General features: G+C 31.9%; 1 protein-coding gene across 1 annotated transcript; it reads right to left on the bottom strand.

Moving 5' to 3' along the window:
- Positions 1-6,931: 6,931 nt before the first annotated feature.
- On the bottom strand, positions 6,932-14,346 carry LOC129226066 (transmembrane protein 53-like). The gene is made up of 3 exons (XM_054860648.1): positions 14,150-14,346; positions 12,804-13,023; positions 6,932-8,667 (listed from the first exon to the last, which is right to left on the bottom strand). The coding sequence occupies exons 1-3, from the start codon at positions 14,293-14,295 to the stop codon at positions 8,206-8,208; spliced, it is 828 nt and encodes a 275-aa protein (XP_054716623.1). The 5' UTR covers positions 14,296-14,346; the 3' UTR covers positions 6,932-8,205.
- Between the last annotated feature and the right edge of the window lie 522 nt (positions 14,347-14,868).

The following is a 14,868-nucleotide window of genomic DNA, read 5'->3' as shown; positions in this document are numbered from 1 at the left end:
GCCCCTGGAGACATTTTATGCGATTGGTTCTCTTCTTGCAGAGCTCTTTCCAGAAGTACCCACACAATTTAGAACTCACTGGAAGAAGAGCTTTTAGGAGTGACAAAGGAGGCCAAAACCAATGAGGATACTGACGTGGGTGACACACAAACAAAAACGTTCACATTGAAAATTTTGAGCCATTCCTAGACAATAGAAATGATCTTTCTGATTTGTTAGGGAAGGAAGACTCTATCATGGAAATGACGCAAGTGATCATGGATGTGTCAATACTCTGCAAAGAATTACGGAGAAAAATTCTTAATGACTGCCAATAGGCTATCATAGCCAGCTCTTCCTTATAAACAGAACACGAAATTAGTTTGTTTTCTTTATGCATGTTGTACATAAAAGTTGACATAAGTACATATTAAACTTATTATACAATTAGTCATCACTAGAATGAAGTTTTTTTTTTAAATCAAAGGAACCTAACCTCTATTTTAACACTAATATTAGTGTGATAATGCATATCACATTTTTTTACCCATTTATTTTTTTCCCATTTTTCTGTCATTTTAATCGTTTTTCCCCATTTCGTTGTTTTTTTTTTTTTATTTTCTTGTGCATTGCACGTTTTCCCTGCGTTCCCCTTTAAATTTTGCACACTTTATGATATCAACTATGCCATTTATTCATTTTTCCAATCGTCTAGCTTTTTACTAATATTAGGTCTCAATTTAGGCGGTTATTTTTTATGCGGCATTTCCGTGGAACGTAACCCTTGCATTAAACAAGGGCCTACTGTATTATAAAATGGCAGTTTGCATAGTGCCGCAAATTGTGCAAGCATGCTGAATTGTTAAAGAGCAAATCTACATATGTTGATTTGTATGTCGTAAGTCATAATCTCCTTGCTGCAATTATTCAGCTACATAACAGACAAATGATAAAATCAACACTCTTAAAGCACAAAATTACTTTGATAAGAACTGGAGAAGACTGAATGATTTCTTTTCTGACTACTGCTTAGCAACATAATCCAAAACCTTTTCTTAGCATCTCCCCCACCTCCACACAAGTGTAAGCAAAAATTTTGTGCATTCGTAATGTTGATTTTGTTTATAAGCACAAATATGATGATCTTTATTTCTTTTTACTTTGAAGTTCAACAACTTGTATTTGATTTTCTTCTTAATACTATGTTGAAAGAAAAAAGAAGTCTCCTATATGTGGCCCCGAATTAAAAGCTAAAAGCACTCAAAACTTTTGGAATGACAAATCAAATTTGAATATTTAAATTTGCTTAAATTTTTCTGTTATGCTGCCATTTGATTTTCCCTTTATTTCTCTCTCTCTCTTTTTTTTTTTGCAGTTTTTTGGCAGCTGTAATCTGAAATGTCCCATGATATTGATCATCTTATGTTTCTGTTTTTATTCTATGTGTAACATTCTAATCAAATTGCTATATTTTGCCATTTATGCACATAGACTAGTACCAAAAGTTAAGCGCTGATCCTTAAATACGATACTCAAACACTCTACCAGTGCAGCAAATTGCAGATTCTCCATCAGTTGAGAATTAAAAGGTTTAGGGCTCATCATAATAATTTTAGGGGGGCCCGGGTGAGTCTACAGGATACAACAGCAAAACGGGCCAGGCGAAGAAGTATCAGTAATTGTGAATGTAAAATTCACAAAACTTTATGGGGGCCCACAGCATTATGATCTTGCAAAAATATGACCTGTAAGAAATGCGAGGCCCCTATGTTGCCAATTTCGCTTGACCTTCCAGAAATTAACATTTTCTTTCCGTCCTCAATTTTTGAAAGTCAGTATATTGTGCATAATAATGAGCAGGGTTCTTTGATTTAAATCAAGTGCGTTTTAAAAAACTAAAACATTGATTTAAAGTCAATTGATTTTACATTTTAAATTAATTTTGCATTTTTAGAATGTGTTGCTTTAAATTTAACTATACTGCATTATACAATCTTAACTTCAGCTGGCAAAACTACATAGATCCCTCTTTCTGTGTGTGTAACAGATTTTTGAGACTCTTGCAATATTGTTTTTACTCTAAAATTAAAGAAAATGTTGATCATATTTATTACAGTATTGAGACAATTATCTATTAGATTGCACAGTATAACTCTTTATCTTTTACGAGTGGTCAGACAACAAGATTCATATTGTTGAAACAATACATTAGATGTTCATGTTGGAGACAGGGGTGCATATGGAAACTTTTTTTTTTCTTTATTTTTGAAAAAAAATAAATAACAATTTCTTACATAGGGCCGGATTTGGAAGCGGGGCAACGAAGGCGCCGTAGGCCCCCTAATCAGGGTTCAAAAAATCATCATATTTTCGAAAATATCCGATACTTTGATATATATCCGAATATTTTGATATGTATGTATATATCCGATATTTTCGACCCGTGAAAGTTAGGATATTTTGTAAAAATTTTATTGTGGGGGCCCCATTGTTGTGGAGGTCCCAGGGCAGTAGCCCCGTCTGCCCTCCCTTAAATCCGGCCCTGTTCTTACAGCAAAAATTTCTATGTTTAAATAGTTATTTTTCTGGGATTTTTAAATAAAATATTTCTATATTTTTTAGCTATTTAAATTAAGTACTGTGTCAATAATATTTTTTTCCTCACAATACATATACCCTATATACGATGACCACTGAATTATCTTATATGTAAGAACTAACACTAGTATGATATTTTGTATGTTTCCGGTGCTTGCTGAAGGAGTTAAATACAAAATAAAGGGTGTTTCTGAACTCTTGGGCAAATCTTTAAGGGGTGATAGTACATGTCAGGGCAAAAAATATAATGGGAAAAATAAGGGTGCCAAGCGTCATCCGAAGGAGATAGGCGCTTTTAAAGTTTAGAGACCAAAATTTCAAATGAGAAACAGAAAAATTGGTCGATTCATTTGCGGTTTTTGCTAAAATTATTCATTTCATCAGTGTTTTCTTGAAAATAAATTTTGAAGATGTAGTTTTAAAAATGCCAATAGAGGGCGCTTTAGACTTTGGAGTAACGAACAACTATTTTTTACCGCCATTTTTGAATCTCTGGTTTTTTCTAATGCTTGAACATAAACTTAAATTTTCAGCTCAAAATCAGAATCATGGGGCGTGATTGAGTCGCACAAACTGAACTGTGTTCAGAAGTTGAAATACACTCTCACAAAAAAAATACATGAACCCAGAAGGAAACAAGCAATCTTCAGGAAACTTAAGATGGATGTGGCTTATGACAAGATAAGGAAATGATTACAAATTCAGAACAAAAGATTGTTTTATTAAGAAGTTATGACATAATAAAAGTTACAAAACCTTAAGTTGCATAGCTTCCTCTAACACCTATACAAGACAAAACACTGTGTGGTCTGGAGTAAAATAGGTTACCTATGACCACTGGGACTAAAATGGGATTCACGGTTGAAGATAATAAGCCTCTAATCTATCACAACCCAGCTAATCAAGTGCTGCGAAAATCTAATCGACGAAAATTCGATCCAGCGCAATGGACATCGGTTCGAGATACCAGAGTCTTTCAGTCTACTCAGGATTGTTTTTCTGGATACCATCAGTTTCTTGGAAGGTGTTAAACGGCATGGAACTAACGGCGGCATTGTTGATACTATAGTGCCCGCTCCTATGATGTGCAATCTTCACGCTCATTTCTGTTTCTAAACTGCCCTAACCGACCGCAATGAAGGGATTCATTTATTTTACCTACCCTAAGCTACTACCATATCGCTCCAACTGAGGTGGAGGCAGCTACACGCATAAAACCAACCTGCTTCTCTGAGACCTACTGTACATCCCTTTAAAAAGTCCAAGAGTTGTTCAAATACTTGTAAAAGGTGGTCCTAGTCAGAATAGCCTTCTTACAACTGGACAGTTTCGCTTGAAGTGTTCTTTGACACAAGCTTTCACAATTTCAATCGTACTTATCTGCACGTATTGCGCTTACCCTTTCTTCACTGGCGATGAAATTTAAATTATCTCCTTACCAAACAAAATTTCTGCCAGGTTTTTTTTGGTTGCAGCTCATTTTATTCTAGATGCATACTTTTTTTTTTTTTTTTGTGAAAAAGTGTATTTTAACCTTTGAAGACAGTTCAGTTTTAGCTAATCACTCCCAGCAATTCAGATTTTGAGCTTAAAATTTAAGTCCAAACATTAGAAAAAAAATCTAATGAAATTTAAAATTAGCTGTAAAAAATAGTTGTTTGTTACTTCATAATCTAAATCGCCCTCTGTCGACATTTTTTAAACTACATCTTCAAAAAAATATTGATAAAAAGAATAATTTTAGAGAAAACTGTAAACGAATCGACCAATTTTTCCATTTTTTATGATCATTTGAAATTTTGAACCGTAAACTTTAATGGTGCTTATCTCCTTCGGAAGATGTTTGGACCTTTTTTTTTTTGCCATTATATTGTTTGTCCGGATGTGTACTATCCCCTCTTAAAGTTTTGCCCAAGTGTTCAGAAACACCATGTATATAGGGTTTGAGTTTTATATTTTACTCCAGATTTCAGGACTGCAATTTTATTTTCATGAGAAATGAGAAGAATTTTTTTTTCCCAAAAATTTTATTTTAATTTTGAGAAAGCTAAATTGATTTTTAGAATAGATATAATGCAAAACAGGGCTTAACTACTTATTAAAAGATGAACAATAATTACGAAATAATTTAAAATAATTATTTTAAAAAACACAAGTAGTTTTATAGTTTTCTCCACATGTGTATTCAAAATAAAAGAGAGACATGTATAGAAAATCTAACAGTTCAACTGAGGGTTTAAAAATTATAATAAAATAAGGTAGCTTTTTCTAAGACATTATTTGGAGGGTGCTGAGCCTTGTCCCCACTAAACTACTGCATAACCCCGATTTAAGAATTATCAAGGAACTGTAAAAAGTTGTCCTTAAATCAAGGAGTATGGACGTTCAATGCAGCCAAATCTGGAGCAGTGAAAGTATTATTAAATTGAGGATATCATTAAATTAAAGTTATACTGTACTTTCAATGTGCCCTCCTCTATTTTTGCACCTCTAATGTCCTTAATGGACCCCCCCTTGCCTCTTTGAAGTTATAAACCTTTGATCACAAAAGCAAATCCTTCTTGTAAGGGGTTAAAATTCATACCAGCCTGCCTTTGAAATGTAATTCCCTGTTTTCTCTTGCCTATTATAGTTGGGGTAAGCCTAACCTGGCAGCATTGTGGAGGCTAGGCAGATCCTGATCACACCATTGTTAGAATACCAGGTGAGGTTTGCCCCAACTAGATTGGCATGGGAAGATTGCACTAAAACACGTACTTTTTGACAACAAAATTCATTTCAGAAAGTGACCTTATAGTTGAATTGAAGTGTCCTTTTGTCAGTATCTCTAGCTTTTTTTTTTGTCCTGCCCCCTTTTTTGATTTGGGGAAACATCACAAAGCATTCGTTTAAGCACTAAGAATCAGCCTTAAAACCTTCATAGTCAATCAATCATGGTGCAGGTATGAGGGTTGCCATATTGAATTGAGGCAGTGAGAAACAAAAGGATGCAAGTGCCAAAATTTAAAATTTAGGGATAGGTTGAGGAATTTCTCCTCTTTTCTGGGAAGGTGCAGCTATACACCATGATTTGTTTTTAAAAAATCGGTGAAAACCTACTTAGGATATGAACTTTAAAATGTCCATTTCTTCTAACTGCGTCAAATGTCATTACTTTACAGTGATCCTAGTTGAGATTCTTTATAAACTGACTAAATTTAGAAGTAAAAAACCCTGCACAGCATGTCAAATTTTAGTTGAAAATTTCATATATATATATATATATATATATATATATATATATATATATATATATATATATATATATATATATATATACATATTTCCTTATAATAAATGTTCTTTTATTAAAAAATAAAAGTTTACTTTTAATGATGTAAATGTGGAAAGATAAATTTTAATGTTGCTGGTGAAATTCGGTAAACATATTGATTGCAAATGAATTTATATCAAACAGACTATATAAACACATCCTGCTTAAGTTAAATAAAAATATTTTTTCATATTTTATTGTTCTTTTATTTATAATTCAGTTATTTCGATGTAAAGCAATTGAAATAGTTTACTATGACAGAATCTACTTAAACATATTTTTAATCATAAAACTGTGTGTGAATAATGTGCATATTTCTTAAAAAGGTTCATTGTGACCAAATCTTATGATAAGTCACCCTCAGGTTTGTCATTTAGGAGAAGGGGTCAAAATGTGGGGGCCTGGGGAAGATTTTCCCCTGGGTTTTGAAAATCAGTCTAAAATTGATAATAGTTGATTGATCTTTGCATGTATGTCATTGTTACAGCTGGTGAATGACAGAAAACTGAGCATCAAACCAAGCATTGATAGATTCGTAATCTTCTTGGCTACATGTTTAACTATGTTTTAAACATTCATCAAAGGCTGTGAAAGTACTAATCTCAACTAATATATGAAGAAATTTGAAAAATTCTTTGAAACAAAAGTCTTTAAAACAATACCAACTTGGTTTTGTTTTAAGACTTCCTTCTCATCCAAGGTTGTAAAAGTACTTTTCTCCCCACACACCGCACCACTTAGCTGTAAGCCTTAGGTTTCACCATCCGGGGGTTCCGTGTAGCTGGGTGCAACGGTCGATGGTTGTAAAAGTACTAATCTCAATTAATACATGAAGAACCCCCCCCCCCCCCCCCTTCCTTGCCATCGTCACTCTTATTTTACTAGATTCTTAAAGAAAAATATTTGGTTCTAATTAATATTATACGCTCCAAACAAACATTTAGGTAGTTTAATTAAAAATGCTAAACAGCATTTACAGAAAAGAAACATTCCAGATTTTAACATGCAATATATTTTATTACATAAATATTTTTAGCACAACTTAACACAAAAACTTAATATACACACATTTTGAAACAAATTTTTGATTAAAATATTTTTTAAAAATTAAAAGGCATTGCAATAAAATCTATTAAAATAGCACAAACAAATTTTACCTATTTTGCAAATGATTACTCTGCATCAGGATATGAATGAATAATTATCTATCAAATAACAAAATGAGAAAATATCAAAATAACTTGTACTAAAATTTGTTTTAATATATCGTGTAACTAGGACTTTAAGTACAAATCTATTAAAATGACAAAATCAACAGGGAAAGACAAAGTATTAGTTCAAATGATTTAAGTTGCTATAAAATACATTTTCTTTTTGAATGTCAAATTCTTAGAAATATAAAATATTAAAAATTCATTATGAATTTTTAAATAATGTGCTTGAATAAAAGTATTTATTTTCATAACAAAACTAACAGACATAAATCCATGAGAATCTTGCAAATATTTTGAGTGAAATTTCATTAACATAACCTTGAGAGAACTTAAGTTTAAGTAACAAATTTCTTTTAACTTTATATCTTTGAAATCTTATTATTCTTAACTATTTTGATTGATTCCGGTCATTTTTTTTTCTTTTTTGGTTCTGCCATAAAAATTTTATATTTATTAAAACATTTTCTTTAAACTTTCACCACTCAACAGTATATCACTGGTCCCATCACAGAACAGTTCATAAAAACGTAAATATCACATTCTTGCAGTAATAAAATAAATATGTAAATACCCATAGCCAAAATAAATAAAACAGAGAAATAAATACATTAGGTCTATATTGCACACATAACTTTTGACAAGGAAACAATTAAGAGTAAAATGAGTATTGGAGTATAAATAGGTAATACCCGTAGCCAAAATAAATAAATAAAATAAAGCAATAAATAAATAATTTAGATCTATACTGCACGACATATAACCTCCAACAGAAAAGCACCAATGCAACCAAATGTAAAATGAGTATAAGTAGATAATTATGCATTGTTGCATTTGTTAGAATGACATTCAAGATATATCAACAGTGAAAAACACATTAAATAATTATTAAAATTTGATCAAATGAACCTAAGTGTGTTATGTATCAAAAATAAATTTCAAAAGAAGAAAAAAAAGTAATTAGGTTTAAAAGAACAAAATGGTATAACAAATTTTACCTCCAATTCAAATACATATGTTGAACCAAGAGACACTGGGGAGGGGGCATATATTTTTTTTTTCATCATTATTATTAAGAAATCTACATCATTCCCAAAAAATTATCTATTCTATTAGCTCATTAAATGGTTCTTCAAATCTTGAATTATCATCAATAAAATTATAAACGTGCTTCAAATACTCATCTCGATATGTTACCATGTGCTTAACATGAGCGGATTCCTCAAACACAACAGCTTTAACATCAACCCCTCTTTTTTTACGCCCATCTGCAAACTCTTGAATTGTATCCCAACAACAAACATCATCTGCTTTTGAGAAAAGGAACAATTGAGGACACATGTTGGGTTCTTCCATCAGACCATTCCATAGCCTATAGTAATTAATTTTACCAGTAAAAAAACATAACATTGCGCTATATATTCCAATGACAGTTGCACGGAACAAAGCCACAAGTGCTATCATGTACTTTGTGATAAGATTGCCTTCAGTCATGGCTAAAGTTGCTCGAATGAATCCAGAGGCTTTCACTTTTGCTGGACAGCTATCGAAAATACATCCTTTGATCTAAAAAAGGAAAATAATTACATTTTCAGACAGTAAAATCTTTATTAAATTTTTCAGATGTTTTAGAAAGTTAAAATTAAAAAAAATGAACTGCTGTTTAATTGACATAAATACAGTACAACCTCATTTATCAAGATCGCCAGTTAATCCAGATCAAGTTTGTTAAGTTTTTAAAAATTTTATACTCACATAAATAAGAATTTTAAGTTATGGTAGCTGAATCGTAGATAGGTACACTGAACATTCGTCTTTTATTTTGATAAAATGTACAATGTGAAATTAATTACAACTTAATCTAACAAACATCATGATGTACTAAGAGCATCAGTTCAACATCACTGAAGTTGAACAATAAATGATTGTGTAGGTGCAAAACAGTCTTATTTGTAACTTTGTTACAAAGCATTGTTTGTGCTGTAATAAAAGGTATGTGAAAAATATTTCAAAAGAAAAAAATAGGGGGGGGGGGCAAAAATGTTAGTGAAATTTCTAAAAATCAAGAAATTCCACAAGTGTCAATGTCCACATACATTTCCATGTATATAGACACCAAGCTGAAAGAAATATCAGTATGCCAGGAGGGAAAGCCAGCGGATGTAATAAGTTCATACATACAAGGTCGAGGTTTAGGACAGCACAGATAGCTTTTATCATCCAAACCTGTCTAAAAGTGTGCTAAAGTTAAAGGGGTCTAATTGAATCAATTCATATTTACTAGAATTTTATTAATGCATTAATATAAATATTAATTAGTTGCAATTAATGAAAATTTGATAATATAAATCTCTGAAATGTTCATTTTAAAAATTTGCCTAATTACTATTTTATATTAAAACTTCCTTATGTAAGAGTTGATAGTGTTCTGAAAAGAAACTTGCAACGCAACACTACCAAAATAATTAATTTTAGTTCCATTTATAGCTCAAAGAAATGCTATTAAATAAGTAATATTCAGAATTTAAAAAAGATCTTTTTAATGGTTTCTGCATAATCAGGGTTCGTACGCTCCTTCAAAACTCCTCCAATACTCCTTCATTTAGGAAATATTTTTGAAGGGCTCTTCAAACTCCTTCATTTTGGTTTTAACTCCTTCAAAACTCCTTCTTTTTTAGTTCAAGACTACATAATCTTACTCTATGACAGTAACTTTAAATACTTTGGTTGACAACTTTGTCGCAAGGGAGATTGTATAAGGATGATTTCTTTAAGAGGTAGTAATTTCATATTTATTTTTTTTCATAAAGATGTGATTTAAAAATTAATCAGAGAAGTCATAAAAGTTGTGACAAAAAGTAACATCACACAGTTATTGTAACGATATGTTTATAAAAATATGACATGGGGGGTGACAAGAGGAGTAGGTTGATGTGTGACACTTTGTAACAAAGGGGAAGTTGGTCAAATATGTTGAAAAAAGTGCGACATCATTTAATGACAACCCATTAGTACTCCTTCAAAATCTCATTTTACTCCTTCAAAACTCCTCCAAAATTCCTTCACTTTATTTCTGAAATTGAGTACAAACCCTGATAATATTTTACATGATATTTTAACAAAAATTATTTTTTTAAAACATAGATTGAAAATAGATTTTTTAAATCATAAATAGATGATAAAATGTAAAAGTTCATGTTTTAAAACTAGTGCCAATTTTTATTTTTAACTAGCGGCCTGCCCCAACCTTGTCAGGTGGAAAAATTATCTATCTTGAATAAATATGCAGATACTATATATTTTAAGACATCATGGTATACAACATTTTTTTTTTAATGAGACTTGAAAACAAATTGATTCACCTCATTTCCTGATCAAGAGAAAGCAACATGTAATTGCCCATAAGTAAGGCAAAGTTCTCAACTGTAACGGATTCTGTAAATCTATTACATACTAGCAGTGTCCGCACAGCGATGTCCGTGCTAAAAATTTAAAGGAAGTCGGTTGAATAAAAGAATTGACGCCCCCTCCCCCTCTGATGTAAAATTATAAATTTTTCCTAGTATAAAATGCGTACACATTTTTTCAAAAAAAAAAAAAAAAACAACATATTAAAGTTTCTTTGGAATTTAAAATGTTTCATCAAATTATTAAGTCATATTTACAGTTGCTTTAAACTATTTAACGAGTGAAGCTGTTTTTACTGCAATTACAATATTTTGCCAAATACAAAAAAAGACATCAAATAATATCTTTCAAATGTAAAAATAGTTTGGCAATTGTTTATCGCCAAACTCGCCCAGCAACCATGCTATCATAATCCATCCTTCTAACGAAAAAAAAAACCATCTAGTGGAACATTAAAAATCATTGTCAGAAAAAAGAAGAAAATGTCGTACATTTCACTTGGATAAAAACAAATCAAAAGTTTCTTTTCTTTCAAAACAAATTACCAAAACAATGAATTACATTTATGGTTGCTTTAAAACAATAATCCTAGACGGAACTGCTCAGCGCCTAACACGCCAAGCGCCCACACTACTGGAACCCAGCCCTTTTGCAAGCAAAGTGGATGTTTTTTCTCTGGCAATAATAAATGTTTCGCCAAACAAACAAAAAAGTATAAAATCACATTAATAGTAGCTTTCAAATCTTTATATATTAAGAGCTGTGTTGCCCGACTTTGCCCGGTCTACCTTGAGAATAAAATTGTGTCAAGTGACATATATTCAACAATCAGGCTTAAAGAAAAGAAAAAAAAAACAACATGCAAAATTCCTTTCCAAACAATGACGACAGATATTAAAATGCGAAAGATGGATTTTAAAAGCGTAACCGTGGAAACACAATAAAATAAGTTTAAGAAATTAAATGCAAAATAAGGAAAGAAACAATGGGTTCAAAAAGCGTAACCGTGGAAACGCGAAAATAAAATGGTTGACAAACTGCATCAAAATGACATTTTTCGAATTTCATTTAAAAACGCTTGTAACTTTTTTCCTTTGAAGCTAAGTTTTTCGACCATAGGGCGAGAGAGATCTGGAGTAAAAAATGTCGCAATAAAAAAGAAAGCACCTTTCATATAGTGAAGGAATTTTTCAAATAGATGCAGTGCAGTGGTTCCGGAGATTACCTTGAACATGTAAACACACAAAAATCCGTCCTCTCGCTCTTTATAATATTAGTATAGATGAGAAAAATGTACTGCGTAAAGTTGTACGGTTTGACCTTTGGATTTGTTGATGATGATGGCAAAAGAAATTGTAATTGGAAATTGTAATTACTTAAATTTGAAGGGGAAATCTGTAGGGATCATCGGAAGGCGAGGATAAAGAGTCAACTGACATGCTTCTGACCCTGTAAGAATAATACTCTAAATCATATTCTGTAGGGTTTATTTGGAGTCTAATTCCATTGCTTAGATTAGGCAAATTAAAGTTTTATAATTAAATTATTGGAACCTGACTGAAATTTTAAAAGTATGAGGGAGAGTCCTAAAGGGTTAAAAGAATTCAAGGAATTCACGAGGATAATGGCATCACTATCTATTATGGTGGCAATAACATATAAACTTTTTTATCACTTGGTCTTCTTTCTAATATTTTGACAGGAAAATTTTAACAAAGGTCTGAAATTTTTAGGCTTTTTCAAGTTTTATATGCGAGTAGTGGCTCATTGTACATTCTTCCTACATTATGAGGCACACCTCTAAAAGAAGTTTTCTACTGGTCCATTTTTCTTTTTAAACAAAAAGAGCATTTCTGTAGGAGACATTGTAAGCAGTTTAAATGTGGAATAGCTAGTTTTTCCACCACCAAGTAAAGTCTTGGCAATTCCAAAAGATACCATCGCAAAAGCCAGTCTGCCTGTTGATTGATTTTTGGTCAGTATTAGATAACTGTAGTCTAGATAACCTATACCAGCTTCAGTTTGGATTTAAATAAATTGTTGCTTTCGAAGCAAAGGTTGTTGTTAAACAATATTTAACAACAACATAAAGTTGATTTTCTTTAGGCATGGGGGAACTAAGTTTCAGGGCAGTCTAGATAAGCTACGACAGCTATACAATATACAGGTCATAAAAGCAGTTTTTTTTTTTTTTTTTTGCATATTAAAATATATTTCTTAGAGATTAAAAGCTAAAACTTTGCAGTATTTTCAAATTAAGTTCCTATCTCTAAACTAGATAACTTCAATAATACCTGGAATTCATCTGGATGCTTCTTTCTCATCATTTCACTAACATAGCGATAAACTGTTGCACCACCATTGCTGAAAACGTGAAAGAATATTGGGTGTTTGTCGAACTTCATGTCGAGCAGCAAATTAATTACATTTCCAGCAAGGTTGTATATTTTCTTCTCATCAATAATTCTGGGTGATACTACATTTGTTGAAGTTATGTACCTTATTGTTGTGCACCTGATAAATAAAAGATCTTAGTCAGACAGAAGTAAAAATGAGAAATATAAATGCATACAGGATTATGAATATTTGAAAAAGAAAAGAAAAAAACTTAGGGTGACCTGGGGCTATCTTGGTCAAAAAATGCAAACCTACATTTTGTAAAAAAAAAAAAAAAAAAACTGTTCAATGCAGAATTTTAAATTTTGCTGAAAGTTTGATTACTCCTGAGATAAATCCTAGGTATGCAACATTCTTTTCCTTAAAAATTAAAATAGAATTAAAATCTTTCAAATTTTCACTGATTTCCCTTTCAAATGGGTCCATTTCTTGATGAATTTTGGGTTATTTAATGCAGGGGTACAGAAATTATTTTTACTGCCAACATTTCCTCCAATCTATATGAAAATTTCCCCAAAATTTTACAATATGCTTTACGTTTCAGATAAATACAGTAGTCAAAAGCTACTACCTATCACTCTTTTTTAAATAAACTAAAAAGAAGTAGAACTTTAAGGGAGGGAGGAGGGATCGACTTAAATATATGCATACATGGCAGGGGGGGGGGGGTTCTTTACGATATTTAGGGGGGGGGCAATTGCTCTTAAGGAGGCACCCCAGTATAAGGAAACCATATCAAAAATAAGATATTCGAAATGTTTATTCAAGTGTTCTAGGATTTCATGCAATATTTCATTAAATTTTTATTTTTCCAAAAAAAAAAAAAGATGATATCTTCCCCAGAAATGTAGTGATCAGGAACTACCCCGAGTCACCCTATTTTTAGTAAATAAAATGACCTATTAGATCCCATTACGTAGACAAAATTTAGTTGCCCCGGGCAAGTGTCCGATTATGCAGTTTTTAATTCAACGGGTTTGAAAGATTATTGCGACAACAGATATGATTCTTCTGAGTGTAAAAACGTGATACTAGTCTTTGAACTGAGAGGGGGAGGGATATAAAACGAAAAGTTTGTGAAATCACAGTACAAATCGTACGTGTCAGCTATTACGTAAACTATTAAAGGTAAATATAAAAATAACTAAACACTCCAATCGCATGTTGAATAACTAAAATTCAAAACCATTTTCATGAATTCTGAAATATAAGCATATGCATTTTAGTGTCTTTTTTGTCTTACCCTTTCTTTTGATAAATTTCACTGTATTTTGCTAAGTATCTATCGACACAACCAGCCCAACCAAAAAGAATAACAACTGGTTCCTTTTTTACCACAGGTTCAGCGATCACAGGAAAAGTAATATAAAACTCAAAATCGTCATCCATACCGAGAGTAGAATAATACAAATTTTAAAACAAAAAGTTTAATAACACCGGTTTCTGTTTCGGAAACAAAAGTAAAAGAATTTCGATTACGATGAAACTTTCCCAAATCAGAAAAATGCAAACGCACGCGTAAATTCATGGAGGTAGAATAAGAGTGCAAAGATTGGAAATATTTCATATTTTTGCAGTAAGTTTCAAGTTGAAATTTCAAAAAGAAACTTTAAAATTTTTGAACAACAATCCTTCGTAGTTCTAGAGCTTGAATACGCCACCTTGGTTGTTTTTGTTTTCGTTTTACGTCTTTCAGCAGCCATTAGTCACTGGGCTGTCAGAGAATGCAAAACCTCCGATTTTGAATTGCAATAAAAGTTGATAATGTTCTCCCTGATTTTCTCATAGGACCTAGAACGTACATCACCTCTAGCTAGTACCTCAAACCTCCACCCAAACCTTTGCTTAGGGGAAGGGAAGGATTTGACTAGGACTAGAATAAAGTCCCTATAGGGACTCTCCAGATTAGAAGCCATACATTCTCGAATTTCAAAGGCAGCCCTACGTTTCAAGTTTTTGGTA

This window comes from Uloborus diversus, chromosome 7, assembly GCF_026930045.1.
Source record: "Uloborus diversus isolate 005 chromosome 7, Udiv.v.3.1, whole genome shotgun sequence".
Classification (NCBI taxonomy): domain Eukaryota; kingdom Metazoa; phylum Arthropoda; class Arachnida; order Araneae; family Uloboridae; genus Uloborus; species Uloborus diversus.
This window is presented reverse-complemented; position numbering and strand designations above follow the sequence as displayed.